The 22,986-nt window shown below is 38.4% G+C and overlaps 2 protein-coding genes and 1 non-coding gene across 3 annotated transcripts in view; 2 read left to right on the forward strand and 1 right to left on the reverse strand.

Moving 5' to 3' along the window:
- The window catches only part of FANCM (FA complementation group M), a 63,555-nt gene extending 58,329 nt beyond the window's left edge, over positions 1-5,226 (reverse strand). The window contains exons 1-3 of the mRNA XM_037047202.1: positions 4,606-5,226; positions 3,981-4,153; positions 258-335 (exon numbers count right to left, since the gene is read on the reverse strand). Coding sequence (XP_036903097.1) covers positions 258-335; positions 3,981-4,153; positions 4,606-5,197 — 843 coding nt within the window. The 5' untranslated portion in view covers positions 5,198-5,226. The remainder of the gene's footprint in view (positions 1-257; positions 336-3,980; positions 4,154-4,605) is intronic.
- LOC118987853 (U6 spliceosomal RNA) lies at positions 2,377-2,480 on the forward strand. The gene has a single exon (XR_005066656.1). It is a non-coding gene; the product is annotated as a U6 spliceosomal RNA (small nuclear RNA).
- A 2,871-nt stretch (positions 5,227-8,097) lies between the features above and the next one.
- FKBP3 (FKBP prolyl isomerase 3) lies at positions 8,098-22,685 on the forward strand. Its single transcript, XM_037047209.1, has 7 exons — positions 8,098-8,247; positions 11,328-11,429; positions 12,264-12,371; positions 18,210-18,345; positions 19,214-19,281; positions 21,037-21,134; positions 22,345-22,685. Exons 1-7 carry the CDS (start codon positions 8,140-8,142, stop codon positions 22,397-22,399), a joined length of 675 nt encoding a protein of 224 aa, XP_036903104.1. The 5' UTR covers positions 8,098-8,139; the 3' UTR covers positions 22,400-22,685.
- Positions 22,686-22,986: the final 301 nt, after the last annotated feature.

Here is a 22,986-nt window from a genome sequence, read left to right on the forward strand (position 1 = left end):
CTGCAAGGCAAAGAGTCACCAGTCTGATTCCCAGTCAGGGCACATGCCTGGGTTGCAGGCCAGGTCCCCAGTAGGGGTTTTGTTTGAGAGGCAACCACACATGGATGTTTCTCTTCCTCTCTTTCTCCCTCCCTTCCCCTTTCTAAAAATAAATAAATAAAATCTTTAAAAAGAGAGAAAAAAAGAAAACTGATCCAGCCACTTACAAAAGCTCTTAATTTTGTAACTGTTAATAAATGGAAAAACATTTTACTTACCTTTATATCACTGCCTGGTGTGGCACTAAGAGCCAATATCCTAAAGTGATTTGTATATTTGACTAGTTCTCTTACAACCTTAAAAAAAGAAAAGAAGTTCTTTAATTTCATACATCCAGTACAAAAATAACAATGATTCTGTTAAATAAACCAATATATCTGGTACATTATCATTATTCCTTTATTTAGAGTACTGATGGTCTAGTGGATGGAACGATCATTAGTTACATCCAAAGAACAAATAATTTAGGTTTATAGTCTACACCATTAAAAAACACTTTAGGGTTTCTTCTATATATAAAGCTATGACATCAGGCCTGACACAGTGGCAAATGGAAGAAGAGAAAGTACACTCTCCATTGCTCAGACCACAATCCAGCCTCACAGCATATCCATACGAACACTTATCAGATTCAGATACACAGCAACATAAAAATAGGAAAAAATTAAATACTAATGTAAAAGTAGATTTGAAATGAAAAAAAATGTTTCCGGATTTTAAGAAGTTAGACTGTATATGGAAGGCTCACAATTTGTCAATTAAGTTTATTCATAAAAGAATAAGGTTAATTGGGAGTTATTTTATTTTATATATATTTTAAAGATTTTATTTATTTATTTTTAGAGGGGAAGGGAAGAGGAGAGGGAGAGAAATATCAATGTATTGTTGCCATTCGTGTGTCCCCTGCTGGGAACTGGCCTGCAACCCAGGCATGTGCCCTGACTGGGAATCGAACCGTGATCCCCTGTTTTTGGCAGGCCCATGCTCAATCCACTGAGTTACACCAGCCAGGGCTTAATTTGGAGTTATTTTAAAATTTTAACTTTCCTTTTAAATCCTAAAACATTTTCTCAGTGGCACCAAAGCACCAGTCTAAGCTCTCCACTTTAAGTTCAACACCACTTCCAGTACAATTAATACTGGATAATTTGCCAGATTCTCACATGCCCCTTCCCACAAGTCCTCAACACAAGACAAAACAACTGCTAAGTAAATGTGCTGCAGAAACAGCTCTTAGGACCCGTTTTCCATTAGCTATGGAAACAGTAAATAATAATTTAAATAATCTAATTAGATTATTTAAAACTGCTCTAATTTCAACCCATGTCAAGGATGAATTCAATGAGACTCACAGTAAATCTTGATTAATATTCAAAAAATTAATTCTGGAGTTTTTAAAAGCTTTTATTTATTTTTAGAGAGAGGGAAAGGAAGGGAGAAAGAGAAGGAAAGACATCAATATGTGGTTGCCTCTCACACGTTCCCTGCTGGGGACCTGGCCTGCAACCCAGGCATGTGCCCTGAGTGGGAATCGAACCATTGACCCTTTAGTTCACAGGCTGGCACTCAGCCCACAGAGCTACACCAGCCAGGGCTGTATGTTAATTCTGGAGTTATGTTTTTTAACATTATATCTAATGAATATGAAGATACATTATACTTAACGGAGATTTAAATTGAATTGTTCTAATTAAAAACTGATGTAAGACAAAATGTCCCTAATACATGACTTTTTCCAAGGGGATTCTCAAGCATTTTATAGAAGAGGAAATAGTGTTCTGTTTGAAATCCTGGAAGCTACATTCCTCATGGAGCTATTGGAACCTACACCTGGAACATTCAATGTAATATAAACTCTCAAGGCTATTTGGTATTAATGGAGTAAATGCATGTCTCATTGTACTAAATACAAGCATAAGCCGTGTAGTTTAAACAAGAAATCACCTAATGCCTAGAAATTTCTTGAAAATAAATGAGTTGCCTGACTGGTGTGGCTAAGTGGACTGAGCACGGGCTGCAAGCCGAAGAGTCGCCAGTTCAATTCCTGGTCAGGGATAGCGTGGGTTGTGGGCCAGGTCCTTATGTGGGGGCATGCAAGAGGCAACCGATCAATGTTTCTTTGCACATCACTATTTCTCTCCCTCTCTTTCTCCCTTCCCTTCCTCTCTTTCTAAAAATAAATAAATAAAATATTTTAAAATAAAAGGAAAAAAATAAGTGAGTTAAAGTTGCTAAATACAAGCTAAATACTACAAAATGAATTCCACAGCTAGAATAAAAATTTGTAAATGCCCCTGAAGCAGAAACCTTAACACAGTTGGGTATTAATTTAATGTAGTGCTCACTTCTGCAGCACATATACTAAAATTGAAACGACACAGAGGTTAGCATGGTCCCTGCGCAAGAATGACACACAAATTCGTGAAGCGGTCCATATGTTGCATTATTTTCTTTTCTATGCTGAGAAACAGAAAACCTAGAATCAAAGTCCAATAATGTATAGCACCATTAGGAGAAAGAAGTGTACAAGAATGAAACAAGACAATTTTCATCTTATTCTCCTGCTATTTCTTTCTCCTCTAAAAACTAGTGAATCAATTTGTAGTTACTGAATCTGTATTTCTATACCTTTGATTCTTCTTATGATATAAATTATTGGAAACTTATGAAAGTAAGGTCCTGAAAGAATAGTTTATCAACCTAAAGATTAAAGTTTGATAAATACCAATAATCAATAAATGATCATGGCTTTCATCAAAAAAATTTAATGTGGAAAAATACAAATGAATGGAAAAATATATCCATTTCCTGGCTAAGACCAACTCTAAGAAAAATGACATTCTCCAGAAGGTAATACAGAGATATAACACAATGATACTTAAAAGTTCCCCAAAGAAACTACTTTATTATAAATTCACAAACTGACAGTGAAATTCATCCGTTTGCACTAAACTCTTTTAGTGAGTGTTCCTTTCTATCCTATTTGATACTCTCCCTAGTATCACCAGCATTACAGTTTTAAGTACCTACCTCCTACATGCTGGCAATTTCCAAATCTATTATCTCCAGCTCAGAACTGTCCGGTGAGATCCACACTTCCATCACCTACTGCCTAGTACACATTTACAGCTAAATTCTCATAGACACCTCAAACTCAACAATCAAAAATGACACTATCATTCCTATCTTTCCATAATGCCCCAAATCTTCTCTGCTCCCAGAACTCTTCATCTTGACTAGTAACACAAACATCCTCACAATCTCCCAAGTCAAATAACTGGGAGTCATCATAAATTCATCCGATCCCTCATTTCACACCCTGCCTTTAGCTTTCTCTCCTCTAATCCCTTTTAAATCTTGTGCATCTTCCAGCTAAACATTTTTTGAGTCTCCACCACCTAGATCCCTTATGCTCTACAAAGAGAGAGCAAATTGGTTGGCATAAAATTGGTTGGCATAAAATACAAATGCCTTCATGACCTGGTCCTAAAGCATCTCACCAGGCCATAGCCCACCTCTTCACCTTTGTCCTTTGTATTCCTGTAGTACTTAACTGGAAGGCACTGTGTTAGGTGTGTTGCATACATTATGTGACTTAATCCTTAAAACAACCATAACAGTTAAGCATAACTTTACCTACCTGCCAACAAGTGGCACTGGGTATCCACTATCAATTTTGGGATTATCTTAGTTCCAAAACTCCACTCATACCCTGCTGTGAATCACTACCTCAATAATGACTAAGCTTTCATCATCTACATCTGACACTAATAGCCTCATTAACCATTATTTTAAAAAAAAGACAGCAGATCACTATCTGTTCTAAGATAGTAGTAGATAAGGCCTTTCATAATAACTTTATCCTAACTTCCATGATTAACAATTATTCTCCAAAATATTAACAATTTTACACTAAAAATTATTTTTAAATGAAATATTACCTGGCAATAAGCATAGTTCCCAAGAGCTTTATGAGCTTCATCAATAACTAGACACTTTATTTCAGCAGCAGGACAAGCTCCTCTAGAAAGATCATTTACCATGACTTGAGGTGTAAGAAAAATGACTCTCTTACTGCGCCATATTTCCTTCCTGGTGGAAGCTTGAGTAGATCCTGCAAATAAAAGTGACACTGGGTCACTGATGGGGTATATATACACACTTAATAGCTTCAAAATGCTCTGACAAGCTACAAGGATTCTCTGAAGACTGAGGAAAGCGATCCTATTTATTCGGGCTGGACTTGCCACAAGTACAGGAGGACCTCAGAGACACAGCATGTTCGGCTCCAGACCACGGCAATAAAGCGGATGGTAATCTTTTAGCTGGATTGAAATCTCTTCCTTTCAATTTGTAAAAAGTGCAACATCTGTGAAGCACAAATCCAAAGGCAATGAAACGACGTGTGCCTGCAGGTGATGTTTTAGAGGAAAGGATGCAAGATGAAGATATGATCTGGACTATTCCACATGGGTTAGGAATTTCTTTAGCTCAATTTCCAACAGAGCGTGTACTTTGTCCTACCCAGCTCTTTAATTTCAAATTAGCCCACTCTTTCTGAAATACCTGTCATTTCGGCCATGTGGGACTGCGGGATACCCATCACTCGGTAGCAAGCCTCAATCTGCTGTGTCACCAAAGGTTTCGTGGGGGCCATGAAGACTACCTTGCCAGACGGGAACCAGCGGTAGAAATTGTACATGACCACAGCGGCAATAAAGGTCTTTCCCAACCCGGTGGGCAGACACACCAGGGTATTGCAGAATAGAGCGGACCGGGCAATGTGCAGCTGGTAGTCCCGCACTGGGCAATTAGTAGGATAAATCCACAGGGCGCCCGCTGAGGTGCAGAACCCGCCATTCCCTACATTCAGCTGCCGCTCTGCCTCGTACACAGCAACCAGCAACACATTGTCATCCGACTCCGGCTGTGCGTCTGCAGCCTCTGCAGCCTCCGCGGCGGCAGGAAAACACGCCCAAGAGCTGCCAGGGCTGTGAGGCCGCTCAGTTCTAGAGCTGCAACCGGGAGCCCCAGAGGATCGGGAGAGGCTTGCGCCCCATGTCTGGAAAAGCGTTCTTTGCCGTCCGCTCATTAAGCCTTCGATCACCAAGGGCTTCTCCCAGACGCCAGCAGCTGCTGCAGCTGAACTACCACCCATTCGATCTCCATCTGTTACCTCCGCACAAAACCGTGGAACCAGAGGGCGGGACTGAGGCCAATTTATCCACTTGAAAATGCCGCCACTGAGTTTACGTTGGGAATATGATTGGCTGGCTCCCCGGAAACCCTCAGCAGCCCTCCAGAAGAGGCATGCGCATTGTTTTGGAGTTACTCTAAATTTGGTCCCCTATTCAGAATTTTGTAGACTCTAAATTTTAGTTCCTTTTCCAATGACTACATGTCATTGCGTCATTGGTAAAGTCAAAACGCTTAAAATAATAAAAGTAACCTTGAGGTCCCCAGAGCAATAGATACCCATATTTTTGTAAACTTAACGTTATTGATCATCTAATGGGCTTTATTACTTGTTGGTTGTTTTTAAATGGGAAGATGAGGTGAAACACGAAATTGTTTAAATTGAATTAAATATCTTATTTCTTTGTCCAGGTTGAGAAAACAAAATGTCAGTTCTTTTTTTCACATCATTAGAGGGGAACTCGTTATCTTAATATTTTCATTGTTAAAAGGGAAGTAAACAGTTTGGTCTTGATATTCACTGAACATATCTAAAGAAAAAGGCATTCTGATGCTCAGAATTCGTATGATATTGACGAGGGGCTCAAAAGTTGGAAATTTTTACCTTAAGTAATAACTGATAAGGTTAGGAATCGATGCCTGTAAAAGCTGTTGTTCCAGAAACTGAAGGTAAGACCCACCGGGACTGCAGGAGACCCTAAGTAGTCCCACCTTTATGCCTCAGGAAGACTACAGGCAATCAAGATGGTATCTGAGCCATTTCATTCCAGGGTGAGATGACCACTACCCCGGACACAGCTAAAGACTACCGACCACACTGAGAATGCTGCAGTTTATTTTTAATCAAATTAACTTTTCCCAGCCCTGGATGGTGTAGCTCAGTGGATTGAGCCCGGGCCTGCAAACCACGGGATCGAGGTTCGATTCCCAGTCAGGGCACATGCCTGGGTTGCAGGCCAGTTCCTGGTTGCCAGTTCCCGGTTCCCGGCAGGGGACAAATGAGAGGCAACCATACATTGTTATTTCTCTCTCTCTCTCTCTCCTTCCCTTCCCCTCTAAGATAAATAAATAAAATCTTATAAAAAATTAACTTTCCCCTGAATTCCAAACCCCTTACCTACACTTTGTTTTCCTTATGAAAAGGACCATTTTAATATGGAATTCAAGATGGTGTGTTATGGTATAAAACCGCCATCTCAGATCACCAACCGTGTGAATAAGGCGCCCATAAAGATTCAATCTCTGTCTCTGGGTCTGGTAAGCAACAGGCAGCGCAAACACCAGCTTTTCCAGGTTCAGTATGTCTACTCTAGAAATAGCTTTCTTTCTTTCATTTTTTTTTAAATGAAAGTTTAAGTTTATGTGAGCCAAACTGATGCCATGCCAGAAAGCAAGATCTCAAATTCTGCAGAAAATGACAGTTTTGTGGTTTCTTTGTACATATTTGGAGTCATGGAGGGAACACAAGAAAGATTACATGAAGATGAGAGAAAGCAAGGTGCAGATTAACTAGATTATATGTTCCCTTTGCTGGAGGCTGTAAAAACAGCACCAGCATGTTAGACAGGTAGAATTGAGTCAGGATGGTAAAGAGGCTAGGCATTCTGTGGCAAGTAGAATAGGGAAACTGAGACAGATAACAGAACAAAATGGCTAAGTAGTTTATAGCCACAAATGGAAGGTCACCTCCGTAGAGATAACATGTAGGACTCAGTTGTATCTCAGCTCCAGGCACAGAAAAGCAGAAAAACCAGGTGGGCAATGCCAGGACAAGCTGCAATGACTAAAGACACCTTGCCCTGTCATAGGCCAATCAGTGGAGACCATAACTCTGAAAGGGCACACCTGGAAAACTGATGAATACTCTGCTGAAATCCTCCCCTGTGACCCCCCCTAATATTCCAACTTGCAAGAGAGAGATAAAAGCTTCAAGACAAAGGACCTAGTGAGCTCTCTCTCTGGGGAGCAGCAAGCCAATTCCTTTTCTCTCTTCTCCCTTCTCTTAATCCTCCGCATGATCCCATTTCCTAAACTCTAAAGGATCCCATGACACTTGCAACCAGGGGAGAAATGGGCTCAGGAAACAAGCAGAGGCAAAAGAAGGAGCCCCTGGAACTCAGAAGAGAGAAAGGTAAAGATAATGTCCCCTGACGGAAAGAGCAGGGGAACAGAAAAGGCAAGGGCACCTCCCCAGAGTGGGAGTGCTCTAGCATAGCTTTCTACATCAGACTACTCCACTCCAAACCTAGGCCTTAACCTCTGTAAATCTGTTTTCTTGTATTTTGAGGGAAAGTACAAATATATTATGAGGCGTTTTGAACATTAATAACGTCACCCTCATTACCAAGTTGTTTTATTTGATGAAGTTCTAAATTTGCTTTTAGACACACTGTTCCTCTTTTGTTTGTATTTTTAGGGGGGAGGGACAGGTTGCATTTTATTTTCATTCGTGTAGTCTCAAAAGGGAGATGGTTGGATATGGGTTATTCCAATGGACAAGGACTGAGTCCATTTAGGTGTGAATATTGGGCTACAACTTGATAAAATGAGATTAGATGACTGAACTCTGTATCTCAGGATATAGACTTTAAAGGCATAACAGCTGTAGGTAAAAAACAAATGCGTGTAATCAGTGGTAAATATAACTACCATTACAAGGGTTCCAATTAAGAGTTGATGACATCTTGCAGTCAGGCAAGAGCCACTGTAAGCTTTCACCCAGACTTAACAAAGCAGCTCTCCAAGCACAGCCTTCCCGTCACTCAAAAAACAGGCCCCAATCCGGAGCGGTAGCACTATGACTCCACCCCCTACAGCTCCGCACCGGGGTCACCCACGCCCCGGGGGCGGGGCGATGCCAAACCGAGGCGGGCTGGCTCAGTAAAGCAGAGGCAGCGGGGGAAGATGGCGGCAGCCGTTCCACAGCGGGCCTGGACCGTGGAGCAGCTGCGTAGCGAGCAGCTACCCAAGAAGGACATTATCAAGTTTCTACAGGACCACGGTTCAGATTCGGTACCAGAGGCGGCGGGGCGGCCGGGCTGGTGCTGCCGAGGGACGCCTCATCCCCCCCTTAGCTGTCCGTACATTCTGGATTCCTCGGATCCCCCGCCCTCGTTGTCCCGCAGCCGGTGGCCTGGAAGGCCGGAGAGGCCTCGCGTGGTCTCGGAGCCACGCTCCCGCCCCTCGGGCCGGCCCTACTTGGGCGAGTGGAGCTGTACCGCTTGCGGCTCGCAGGCAGCAATCGCAGAATTAGAACCACTTTGGGATCCTTGAATGAGGACGGAGGCCATGAAATAAAGGAACCCTGGAGATACTGGCGGCTGAGGCGAAGGGTGGGGGCGTTGGAGGGGAGAGGGGGGAGGCCCGGGGGCTTGGATAACACCACCAGGACAGGGGAGTGCGGGCTGTTAGGGAAATGGGAAAGGATATGATTTCTGTGGGAGAGATGTGTGCGCGCCCTTTCTCATCCATTCTAATACTGAACAGTAATGCGTGTGATTTGTTTAAATCCGTAGATTTCGACTTAACGTTTTAAAAATATAAACCGTTTAAATGACCTTTTCACTTTTATATTGGGGAGTTACATGAGTGCTTCATGTACAGCTGTCTCCCATTGTTACAAACTAAGAAATCTATTAGGCATTCTTTGTAGTACGCCGTGTATTTTTCAGCAGTCTCCATCTTAACTATCAGTCTGTTGTCACAAGTTATTTTTGTGAGATGTTTTTCCTTCTGAAATTAAGATCATTCATACCTCTTAAATTGTTGAGCGATTGTGCAATTTGTTATGCCCGAGGCATTGCCCACTATCAGAAATAGAAGCAGCAGTCTGCATCTTATTCTCTGCAGTTTTTAAAATTTAAGTTCTAGACTAGCATTTAGAAAGAGTGTTTCTGGGTTCCTTTAAGAAGATTGTAGTTTTTCACTTTGAGGGGTCTTGAAGGGGAGATAGTAGTTATTCTCCGACTTGCATCTCCATGCTCTTGAATAACCATGTTGACATCGGCGAACATGTATCTATAGCAAGAACTATGCTTAGTGTATGGGAACACAAGGATGGAACTGGAAAGACCATGCTTCAGGGATACCATTTTAGTGGAATTGTTTTAAGCCAAGTCATACTTTAATTAAACGTTAGAATAGAGTCATTATTTATTAACGTTTAATACTCCATCGAATTCTTATGAAACAAATCATCCCAATGTGGAATCTAATGTAAAATCCAATTTAAAGAGACGTAGAGTATCAAAATACTTTGTCACCATTCTTTTTTTTTTTTAAGATTTTATTTATTTATTTTTAGAGACAGGGGAAGGAAAGGAGAAAGAGGGAGAGAAACGCCGATTTGTGAGAGGCACAGATTGTTTGCCTCTTGGACACCTCCAACCGGAGACCTGCCCCACAACCCAGGCATATGCCCTGACTGGGAATGGAACAAGCGACCCTGTGGTTTGCAGGCCAGCACTCGATTCACTGAGCCAAGCCAGCTAGGGCCCAAAATATTTTTATAACATTTTTAAGTGCATATTCTCCAGTGTTCATTCACATACTTAAACCTAATATATTTGACAGTCACCAGTTTATTGCTGACATATCAAAAAGATGCTTATATTTTGGATATTTATCTGGAATCTTGCTAAAGAAATCACAAGAGTGCTAAAGTAACATTACTTTTTTTAAAAATCAAAATAGCCTTTCTGTATCAGCCTTTATCATTTAGAAGTGGTAAAGAAAAAGCAGGAAAAAATACAATAGTGTTAAAATTTCTAATTGTTTTATCAAAAGGTTAAGTTAGTGTGGGCTGTGAACCAAAGGGTTGCCAGTTTGATTCCCAGTCAGGGCACATGCCTGGGTTGTGGGCCAGATCCCCAGTGGGGTGCATGTAAGAAGCAACCACACATTGATACTTCTCTTTCTCCTGTTTCCTTAAAAAAAAAAATAACTGAGAAAGTATGAAAATGAGGAATCAAGCAATGACCATAGGCAAAAAAAAAAAGAATAATAAAATGATTAAAATTTCCAAGTTACATGATTTTGACTTGAAGTTATTTTGATAACTTGATATTTCAATAGTATTTTGGTTTCTATCTGCCAATTTAGTCTTAATTTGAGAGAGAGGTAATTCTGGTGTGGATTATCCCTATAACCACCTGATATACATGGTGTTACTAATCTCCCACTATGATAAAGAAACTGAGTCTTTAGGAAAACTTAGTCCCTTGTCTGAAATCAGCTAGGATTTTAACCCAGATGGTCTAATCTATTGTATTTTTCGGACTATAAGATGTAACCCCCCCAACCATTTGGGAGAAATGATGATTGTTAATGCTGTTGAGTTGTTTATATTTACATTGGTAAAATGTTATTTATGTTATTAAATATTTTACATGTTTTGCTTCAAAGTTTTCTTTCCTATTTTCCTCTAAAACCTGGGTATGTCTTACAGTCCAAAAAATACAGGTAACTCCACAGCCCTTAAACTTAACCACTCTATATCCAGCATTGTGTAACAATGCTTCTTAGTCTACCAAGAATGGGTTACAGATATTTCAATATAGCTGTGTCCATTGCTGGAGGCTTCCATTATGCCAGGAGCAGCTTCGCGCAGTTACCAAAGTGTGCTTGCTGTATAAATGTGCTTTTCTGTGAGTTCCGTAACAGAAAAATAGTACACACCAGTGTGACCCTTACAAAATACAATTCCAGTCTCATAATTCTTGTATGTACCCAATCGGTTTTTTCAGTCTTCCTTAAAGCTTTTTAAAAAGTTTATTTATTTTTAGAGGAGGAGGGAAGGAGTGAGAGAAACATCAATGCCTGGCTGCCTCTCATGTGTTCCCTAGTGGGGACCTGGACCACAACCCAGGCATGTGCCCTGACTGGGAATCGAACCAGCAATCCTCAATCCACTGACCCAGTCCAGCCAGGGCCTTAAACCATTTTTTGTTGTTGTTATGAAGTAGGATATAAAATAGAGTATTTCATTTTTTCTGTCAACAATAGTATTGTTGAAAACAATTACAGAAAAGATCATTTTGTAATTTTATACTCTCATGTGAGAAATTATTTTGACCAGCTTTTTTTCTTGGTAGTTTCTTGCAGAACATAAGTTATTAGGAAATATTAAAAATGTGGCCAAGACAGCTAACAAGGACCATTTGGTTACAGCCTATAACCACCTTTTTGAAAGTAAGGTGAGTATTGTTATATATTATTGCCAGAATATCACATTTTGCATATTCCCAAAAATAAGTTTGAATGCATTTATTTGCAGAATATGTCTCAAGGTTTTTACACCTGCAGTTTTTCTTAACTGTAGCCATAATTGCTGGTAGTCAAATCTAGTGAGTTTTGTCTACAGTTTAGCAGGATGTTTTGATATTTTGAAAGGGACCAGATTTTTAAAATAATTCCCTAGTAGTTTAAGACAACAAATTCTTAAGGGCACAGAGAAATTATAAATCTGAAGTTCCATCTTATTTTTTTAGAAGGGGAGGGAGGGAGGAGAGAAACGTTAATGCTATAAACATTGATTGACTCATACGTGCTCCACCCAGGGACTGAACCCACAACCTGGGTATGTGCCCTGACCGGGAATCTAACTGGTGACCTTTCACCTTGCAGGACGATGCCCAACCAACTGAGCCACATGGGTTAGGGCAGTTCCATTTCATTAATGAGCTTGAAGTCTTTGTTACACTTATGCTGAGCCTTTAGATAAACAAATTTTAAGAAATTCCCCAGTATGTGTTCACTATGAAATGACCATCTTCCACAGAAAAGGATTTTTATTAAAGAGTTATTTGAACAGGATTCATATTCAGGTTCTTGTTTCAGAATTTATCTTGTGAGATGATCTGAGAGTCATAATTTGGTGGTTAAAATGCTTAACATGAGATGCTTCCTTTGTTCTTACGAAGTTTCTATTGGTGCAGATAAATGTTCATTTATTTGAAAGCCTAAATATCTATAGGTCTCTCCTAGCTTTTAGCCCGAATATGAAAAACATTAGAATATTTCCCTTACAGCGTTTCAAGGGTACTGAAAGTATAAGTAAAGTGTCTGAGCAGGTGAAAAATGTGAAGCTTAATGAAGATAAACCCAAGGAAACCAAGTCTGAAGAGACTCTGGATGAGGTTTGTATATATTTTCTTATTTGGCTCTCATGGGAGTTTGAGAAAAGTATTTGATTTATAGCGCTGATTTCTCATAGTTGATAGGTGAGTGTGGTGACCTAACAGTGAGCTAAATGCTGGCTTGGAATATATCTCCCTTAGGTGTAACTGAATCAGAAGAAAGGCCTAAAGGGGGTTGGGGAAACCTAAGAACCAGTGCTTTACCATTATGAAGCCTTTTGGGAGATAACTCTAGCTTTGTATTTTATATTGCCTCTGTGTCTTGTCAGAACTTACAAGCCGTCAAAGCTATTTTAAGGTCCTGATTCTATAGCCAAGTTGGACTGAGTGAAAGACACTTCATTTTGATTATTTTTAGCTTTTTCAAATGTGCATGGTGTCCTTGGCAATAGAAGTAGTCCAAGTCTGACTGCAGGGTGTGGGTTCATCTTCTCATCTTTCCCAAAGGTTTGAAGAACCAGATAAAAATTATTTCTGCAAATGGACAGCCTTTGTGCAACCAAAGACAGCTCTTAGAACTGCCTCCATAGGGCTTAGCTGATTAAAATCTTGACACTTCTGAAGATGACTTAACTAAGCTCATTCATTCCCAGCAATCTTAGTATCAGTGATAATAATCTAATAATAATAGTAGTAGTTGTAAAAAGATGTAACCTATTGATAAGAGGTAACATTTGGGTATTAGTGGAAAGAAATATAAATGTTTTATGACTACAGCTAGATAATTTGCATGATCTCTTCCTGTTGACTGAAAAGCACATATTAATGTTTATGGGTATGCACACACAAAAAGTATGCAATTTTGAGGTTTACCACAACTATACTATTTGATAAATGTTATAGTAGGCAAATACTGAGCAGCTAGTAAGGAAAGTAGAGGCTTAAAAGGGTTGCAAAAGCAACAGGCAACAGAGTCTACCTTCCAGAAAATTAGAATAAGGGAGGTATGAGGCAGCAGATAGTATGCATATCATTAAGAAGTTAAGAAAAAGAGAGTTACAAATAAAAGTAAAAGGCTGTAAGGGCTGGAGACAACCTAGAGAGATCTTGTGAGGGTCCTAAACTAGATCCTTTTATTTCATTTAACTGGCCAGCCTGAGCCCAATTATGTGCTCTTATTGGCTTCCTAACACCTGGATTCCATAGCCTCTTGGCTAACACTTTGCTGATTCTTGCTATCTGCTCCCTCTGTTCATGCCTTGGGAGTACAGAGCAGGCACTATGAAGAAAAATAATCATGATAGGTGTAATGGGGTTGGTATAAAGTTATGCTTAATATCAGCCAAGCATGTTTTCTAGTTTCAGTGCTACTTGGCAACTTTTACAGTATCCTTCACTCAATTCCTCATCACAAATACTAGGAATTGTTGAGGAAAGTTTGTAAGTATGAATGAATATTGGATGAGAGAGAAAGTACAAGGGTGGGCAAAAGTAGGTTTACAACTCTAATAAAATAACACAAGAACTTTGTTTTGTGTACTCAAAATTGTAAAGCTACTTTTGCCCACCCCTGTAAAAGTTGGGGGAGGAACTCACACTCAACAGTTGGAAATGACTGTGACAGTATTCAAGCAGAAAACTGTAAGATTCATCCTTTAGAACTCTTTTCACATTTAATTATCACCAAATTCTGCTGATTCTGTATACATGTATCTCAAAACCACACATTTTTTTGTTATCCTCACTTTTAGCATCCCAGTGTAGACCTAGACTACTAACTGCCTTTTCCTCACTTCCACTGTTGATTCCCTATCTATTCCTCACACTGGATCACAGTGATCTGTTTAAAATGCAAATCCAATTCTTTAACTTCTTAGAAGCTGTTAAAAAAAAAAAAATCCTTGCCAGAGAATATGTTTATTAGATTCTAGAGGAAGGCGGGGGGGGGGGGGAACCATAGATCTGTTGCTTCCTTTACAAACCCTGATTGGGGATCAGGCCCTCAACTAGGCAGACTAGGTATGTATCCTGACTGGGAATCAAACCTGCAACCTGTTGGTGTACAGGACTACACTCCAACCAACCCAGGCACCCAGCCAGGGCATCCTGGAAGTTCTTAATTGGCTGCTTAGTGACCTGAGGATGAAATCCCAGGTTCTTAACATGTGCTACTTGTCTTTCCAGCCTCATCTCATACCATTTTCTCCATTCCTTCCTTGTACACTGTACTATTTTCTTGCTCTGAAAATGCTGTTCTCTGTTGTAAACCTTCCCTCTATCGCCTGAATAACCTCTTTTTTTTCAGGATACAGTTCAGATACTCTTTCCAAGTAACTTCTACCACCTCTAGCCTCTACTAGGTTGTCACTGTCATTCCTATCACAGCACCCTCTGCTTCCCCTACAGGTCTCATAACGTATGTAATTATACATGTCTATCTACATTGTGCAATAGAGGGAGGGCCAAGACCAAGTCTGCTAACTTACCCACATATCTCTAGTATCTAACACAGAGAACATGCTCAAATATTTATTGAGTTAATAGTTATGTACTATAGTCTCATTTTCATTGGCTATGATGTAATCCATTTCATTGCAATTGAATGATTATTCTCGAAGTCTCTATCTCTGGGTCTGGAAGTACCTAGGTCAGACCCCATCCTGGGAATATAGTTCTTTCCACCACTTCGGACTAAGAAATTGCCGCAAAGCCAGCAAGTTATCTAAAAGCTAGGTTCAAGCATGTAACTCTCCAGGAAGGACAGCCTCGGAACTGCTGTGACTTCTTACTATGAACCAACCAGATCCTTGCAATTAACTTTGACATTGTGTTTTCCAAACTTAATTACATTAGACTCCTTTTTTTCTAACAATGTTAATGCCAAGGAATGAGTGATCCATAAAAGATACTTTGTGAAACACTGAAATGGAGGCTATCAGTGGGCAGACTGGCACATTCACCATTAAGACTGAGCCATAACCACCAATTTAATGTGTGTTTGAGTTGTTATTCAAGGACCTCCTTTAATGTAGATAGTACAACATGCCCATGCCACCTGAGACAACAAATAGGGAAACAATGGAATGACAATATTTAAATGTGGTTACTGTTCACTAATCATATATTGTCCCTTCATAAAATTATATGTAATTTCTTGAAGATATTCTCACATAAATATATGTAGTCATTCTTTTGTAGCTTCTGAATTTTTAAATTAAAATTATTTTCAAATTTGGGACCCTAATGTTACTAGATTTTTGTCACATTACTATATATTTTTACAGTATTCATTTTTTGATACAAAAATAACATGCTATCTTTAAATACAAAACAGAATGATATAACTTAACACCTAAAAATGAACATATTTAACATCCAGAATGTTCTTTTATATGCATATATTTTTAAAGTTACAATTTTACTGTAGTTAGAACTTTGTTGATTTTTCGTATTATGTATGGATTTCCCCATATTATTAAAAACAATACTATGTTACCATAAAATGTGTAGTTTTTTGCCATTACAGAGAATAGTGTACTGGGTAGCTACATAAATATTTTCCCTAACTTTCATATTACTTCTTGAGCATAATTATAGCACTTTGAACATCTTCAAATTGCATTCCAGAAGAATTGCACCCTGTCATTGTCACACTGCTACCGCTAGATACCTGACCATGTATAGTACCATAAAGCAAGACTGCAGTGGGATTGTCAGGGAGGAATTTAATGCCTGCTTTTACAATGTACATTGTATTCAAGCCATAGATATGATTTACTTTTGATTTGGGATGGCAGCCCTGCTGTACTTCCCAGTGCTGATTCTTTTCTTTTTTAATTTAATTAATTTATCTTTAGAGGGGATGGGAAGAAGAGAGGCAGAGAAATATCAATGTATGGCTGCCTCTCGTGCGTCCCCTGCTGGGAACTGGCCTGCAACCCTGGCATGTGCCCTGACTGGGAATCAAACTGTGATATTTTGGTTTGTAGGCCCATGCTCAGTCCACTGAGCTACACCAGCCAGGCACAGCGCTAATTCTTACTCTAAAGTGGACAGGGCTTTTTACCCTATCCAGGCCTTACTTTTTATATAAAAGATAGGAGACAGACTGTCAGATTGCTGTTAATTAACAATTCTGTCCTTGTTTCCTTATCCACAAAGTAGGTATAACAGTACCTGTCTCAAGCAGAAGTGAAAATTAAAAGTCAATTTATAAGCCCTGGCTGGCGTAGCTCAGTGGATTGAGAGCGGGCCTGCGAACCAGACGATTGCGGTTCGATTCCCAGTCAGGGCACATGCCTGGGTTGCAAACCGGTTCCTTGCAGGCCAACTACCAGCAGGGGATGCACAAAAGGCAACCATACATTGATGTTTCTCTCCCTCTCTCCTTCCCCTCTAAAAATAAATAAATAAAACCTTTAAAAAAAGTCAATTTATTACAAACTACTCACAGGGTTGTAAAATACAGCATAGGAAATACAGCCAGTGATATTGTAGTAACTGTGTGGGGTCAGGTGGAAGATCACTTTGTAAATGATGTGATTGTCTATATACTTTCGTTTACACCTGAAACTGATATAATACTGAATGTATACTGTAATTAAAAACTAAGTATTTTTTAAAAGGAGGAAAAAAATAAAGTGATCACAAAAGAAGTTAGTTTATATAAGGTATTTGGAATAGTGCCTGGCACATAAGGGTATTCAGTAGATATTAACTATTAACATCAGTAGAGGTAAATTTTCATTGTTACTGTTTCTTAAGCTGTTTTGGTATAGGGGAAAGAACAGGGCCTTTGGATTCAGACAAATCCAAGTCTATTCATTCTCTACTACTCACCAGCTCTGTTGTATAAATTCCCTGAACCTAAGTCCTCATTTGCAGAACTGCAAGGGATACCTTGTTCAGAGGATTGTTGGGATTAGATGGAATGTTTTAAGTGACTGGTAAACAATAGATGTTTAATCTCTCTATTTCCTTTCCCATTACTAAATGTTTTACACTGTTAAATGTCTACATATTATCCTGCTTTGTTCTAGGAAATATGCTTATTATGGTGCTGTCTATAGATCATTCCATTTATTGTGTGAACTTCAAGTTCAGAAACAAATGCATATTTACTGTATTCATTCTAATTAGATATAGTAAAAACATTTGGTAATGTCAATTATTGGTGCTAAAACCATTCAAATCTTTGAGAAAATGTCACAATGCTTTATTTAATGCCTTATGATTTTTTAGGGATAGTAGTATTTTAACCTTGGGAAATAACTGAATTCATTTTATAGTTTGTTGAATAATTTAACAGAATCTTGTCAGAAGGAAATTGGTTTTCAAAGAAGCTAGAAGTTTTTGTAAATTAAATTATAAATATCATTACTCATAGAGCAGGCTGTCAGCTCTGCAAAGGGTGGGGGTGGCGGAATGAAGCAAAGGACTCAGACATGAACAATACTGTGGTGATCATGGAAGGGGAGGGGAGGGGTAGAGGTGGCAGGTAGTGTAAGGGGCATAAATGTTAATGGAAAAAATACAATAAAAAATGCATCTATGATGCTTCCTGCTCCTCTAGCCCCAATCTGTCCCCTAAGCTCCCATTTCCTTCCAATAAAGCCATTCCTGCTCATAAATATATGTGTGTGTGTGTGTGTATATATATATATATATATATATATATATATATATTGTAGTTACTAGTATTCTCACTACAGACTTGAAATGAGATAGTGACTTTTTTTAACCCTAAAGTGAGCTAAATAAAGGCAAAATAGTTTATTACCACATCTGTGAAACTGTGACCAGACTTAGATCACGTGGCTGTATTAAGTATGCTCTTTGTTGTCCTTCTAAAAGGAGGACATGAGTTCAGAACTCTGTGTTTTCTGTCTTTGTTTTTAGGGTCCACCAAAATATACAAAATCTGTTCTTAAAAAGGGGGACAAAACTAACTTCCCCAAAAAGGGAGATGTTGTTCACTGCTGGTATACAGGAACACTACAGGATGGAACTGTTTTTGATACCAATATTCAAACAAGTAAGTCTGAATGTAATCGTCTCTGTCTGGATTCAGGGCATTACAAAACACGAGGTCCAGCACAAATAATGCCCCCTTTTAATTTTAAAATCATAAGAATGTAATTCTGTAATATAGCTCAAGCATACCATGACATTTTAGGTGAAATATTCAAATTAAAACTGTAAATTATTATACCCATATCATCGCCCCACCAACCACACTCAAGTGGGCATCACTTTGGCTGGACCGTGTATTTGTAGATGAATGGTTCACAGTACCTTTTTCTCAGCTGTCACCTTTTTCCAGAAGTCTTTTGCATCTGTGATTTACTTGAAAGAGGTCTTCAATTCACTGCTTATTGGCTGTGTAAATAAAGACCTCTTTGCTATTGAAAAGCAAAAAATAGCTCTGGTTGGTGTAGCTCAGTGGATTGAGCACAGGCTGTGAACCAAAGGGTTGTCAGTTCTATTCCCAGTCAGGGCACATGCCTGGGTTATGGGCCAGACCCCTGTAGGGGGTGTGCCAGAGGCAACTACATATACGTGTTTCTCTCCCTCTCTTTCTCCTTCTCTTCCCTTCTCTCTAAAAATAAATTTAAAAAATATTTTTACAAAGGGCAAAAAAAAAAGTCTAAACTTGGTTAATGCCCCAAAGTGAGACTTTAGTTTGTTAATGTAAAAGGCAGGACACTGTGTATTTTAGTGGTTGGTGTAAATATAGGTCCTTATTACCCTCTCCCTTTTTGCATTAAGAATGCTCTTAATTACCTAGCTTCCTGAAATTTTTTCAAATGCATAGTATACTTCTGAAATCAAGTTAAAAGACTTAAATCCATGTTTTTTCGTTGGAACTTCATCATTAATTATAAGGAAAATCTGCTTTACAGGTTCAAAGAAGAAGAAAAATGCCAAGCCTTTAAGCTTTAAGGTTGGAATAGGCAAAGTTATCAGAGGTGTAAGTAAAAAGTGGTAATGTATCATTAGAGATTTTGGCACATGCTACTTGTGGCATGGTGCCAAAAAGCATTAAGATTGGGGATATCATGGAACAGTCTTTGAAGTCTGACAAGTTGGTATTATCACCACTGACTGTTCTGATACAAGTTAGTAAGATCTTCTGGGTCTCGGTTTCCTTATATGTAAAATACAGTATTTGAACTACTCAGGGTAGTTCAAAGACTATATAAACATCAGTTAAACCATGTAATATAGCAGACACTCAAATATTTCCTTCTAGCCTACCCCTTTATTACTTTTTTCTTTGTAAGGTAGTTCTTAGAATATTTGACTTTTTAAATTTGTCTTTTAAGGTTCTTGTAAGATGTGCCTTGGCCAGGTGGTTCAGTTGGTTGGAGGCCTGTATAATAAAAGGTTGTGGGTTTGATACCTGGTCAGGGCACATGGGAGGCAACCAATCAATGTTTCTCTCCCTTAAAAAAAAAGATTCTTGTTAGATGTTACTTGACTGTTGTACCACTTATAACATGAAGAAGGGTAAGATATCTGTTCCACCCAAGTACTAATAAAAGCAAGAGTGTTCTGTAGCCCTCACCACTCAATACCTAGGCCCAAACACCAGAAAACCTTTCAAATATAAGTATGCCTTTTTACCTATGAGAGATAACAGAAGAAAACTTTAGGTGAAAAAGGGAAGTTAGGCTTCAGATATACCAGACCACTGCAGTGTACAAGAGGTAAAATAATAGAACTGATTATCAGCTTCACTGAATTGGTTTATTATGCTAGGGCCCACTTACTGTCTGTTTTGAATTGTCTTCACTTAGGACATCAAACATTAATAACCGAAACACATTTTTAAATGTTACTTATGAGAATCCTTGATAGGTTATTCTTTGTACTAAGGCCTAAAATATGGTTTAGTCATATCCAGAACTCAAAATACAACTTGAAACTTAAGGTTTAATTGAAACTAATCTTACTGCTACCTGATTATACTAAGTTGATAGCAAATACTTGTCAAGTTGAGCTATTTTTCTATTATAACTAAATTTGCTTACATGTGTACTTCTTCTAGTTAACCATATCCTCATTTCCAGTATGTGCCAAATTATCCTTTGAACTTTATGTGACTTAAATTCCAAGAGAGTATGTATTAGTCATATATTTTATATCCTTTCATTGTGTTTATTTACCTATTTTTGGTCAATGGCTTTAAGATCCAAGCTTGGACAAAATGTAGGGACAACCCAGAAACCTCCATCATTTCTTTGAGTAGTTTTATCTTCTGCAATATTAATGCTCTAGCATATAGTTTGTTGTAGGCACCAACATGACTCAACTATTAAAATTTGGTGATCTTAAGATAGTTTTTACAGTGAGCACTTGTTAGTTTTTCCCTATAAAAATAAATTCACAAGTTTCCCCCAGGATACAAAAGTGGAGCAAAAAATTTTATGATAATGCCAATAAACTAGTTTCCATAATGTTTCCACATTACAGTTTACACAGGTGCTTTCATATTATATCATTGAGGTGTTACACTGAAAAATTACTGTGTGAGATATCCTTTTCTCATTGAGGAAATAAAGGACAATGACTTGAGGATTCACCCAAGGGTATTACCATAGGACATAATGAAATCCAACATATATATATATACATTTTTTTTTGGTATATACACTTGCCTGCCTTCTGGTTTTGCATGTATTTATGAGAATCATAAGTTCTAACTTAATATTGTTGCTTTTAGTGGGATGAAGCACTCTTGACTATGAGTAAAGGAGAAAAGGCTCGACTGGAGATTGAACCAGAATGGGCTTATGGAAAGAAAGGACAGCCTGATGCCAAGTATCCTTTTTTACTTTGTAACTAAAGGAAAAAAATAAATAAAACAGTAATAAGAAAGATCACCTGAAGATATAAAAGATGGTGTTTAGGTTAACCTCTGTGTCAGGAATCCTGTTCAAATCAGTATTCCTGATATTTAGATGTTTTTGTGTCAGCACCTCCAATATAGACAACAGTTAATATTTTCTGTGATTCAAGCTTGAGCTGGAATCTGCTGTCATTCATGCTCTTAATTTTCAAGACTTAAACTTTGAGGTTTAAGTTTTCCTCTGAAAGGCACTTGTTAATGTTTGATGGGTGTATTTGAAGGAGTTAAAGAGATGCCCAATACAGACAACTACAGCAAATTAACCACAGGATGCAGATATGGCTCGTGGTAATTTTTTGTTACAGTATACTTTTAGGAAATTAAAAATGGCATTACCAGTTGGGAATTATCAGTTGTGAAATGAAGGTGATCAGGGTCCAACATAGTTAAACATTTGTGATTAGTACTAATGACAATAACTTTTTTTCTGATAGGCCCAGTTTGTGAACTTTTTTTTAAGCCAGGATTCACACCATTCCAACCAGAAAAATCCAAGAGCTGTGTAGCAAAGTAGTCTTTTCTGTTGTTGGTTCCATTCCCATTGGATTAGTTGAACCAGTTAGTAAGTTTTAAAAAAATCTGGGGGGGAGTCCTCTGTACTCTTACCAATTAAAAGTATTTGGAAATATAATCTCTTTTAAACCTGTCAAAATAAGATGGCCAACTGTAGTTCCCTCTCTCATGGGAAGCACCTTAAGATCAATCTGACAAAATTCACACTCGTCTATAAAGTCAGCATCTTAAAATTCACAGCAAGTATCAGGTACCACCTGATGGGAACTTTGATTTAATATATACCCAGCTAGATTGATACCTTTTTTCACATACTAACATAACAGTCTTCATTAAGTGGTGGCTAATTGGGAGTAGTAGTTAAGCATCCATGTAAGATCCTAGTCCAAGCTAAACTTATCTAGTCAGCCTATAATTTCCATTCACAAACATACCTCTTGTTTGGAACCACTAAATTGACATGTATTCACCTCTGAATCAGCCACAATGCCCTATTATTTGAAGTTCATTGCCAAGATACAGCCTAAATAATTTTAATTTTAGAGTAAAGTTATTGGAAGTGAGGAGAGAAGCAATTTTTTATCAAATTTACCTTGACAACTTCAACAGGATTCCACCAAATGCAAAACTCATTTTTGAAGTGGAATTAGTGGATATTGATTGAAATAGCAATGCTTCAGATCTAAAGATGTCAGCAATGGCCTTGAAGAAACTTACGTAATTACAGTCGGTTACTATTGTAAGGATAGAGTCAACTGGAAAATTCAAGGAGTTGTGTTAGAACTCATTTACTTTCTCCCCAAACTTTTAAGAAATGTAATCCACTATAAATCCCTGAAGTTTAAAATATTTTACTACAGCTTGTGTAAAATACTGATTAAGGAGAACTCATTTTTCTTTTACCTTATCTTGTAGGTAAAAGGCTCAATAAAAATTTACCCATACCTTGATTTGTTTGCTGTGAACATAAATGTTCTGATTAGGATCACTAAGAAACACGGAGTAATGGTCACTGTCTAGATGGCTTTTCCAAGGATACTCATCTTAAAATCCTTAAATATTCCTATACAGTGAGAAGGCAAAAGCACAGAGATTAAGAGGAATCAAAAAGATAAAGGGTCTAAGAAATTCTGGCAAGAAGATAATAGTTGAATTCAAGAAAAGCATAGTTCAAAACCAGTAAACTACCAACCGTGGTTAATATTACCTAGGTGATCCCACAAATAAATTCATAACAATTAGTGGATGAGT

This window comes from Sturnira hondurensis, unplaced genomic scaffold (genome assembly GCF_014824575.4).
Source record: "Sturnira hondurensis isolate 20B ecotype Veracruz unplaced genomic scaffold, ASM1482457v3 Scaffold0005329, whole genome shotgun sequence".
Classification (NCBI taxonomy): domain Eukaryota; kingdom Metazoa; phylum Chordata; class Mammalia; order Chiroptera; family Phyllostomidae; genus Sturnira; species Sturnira hondurensis.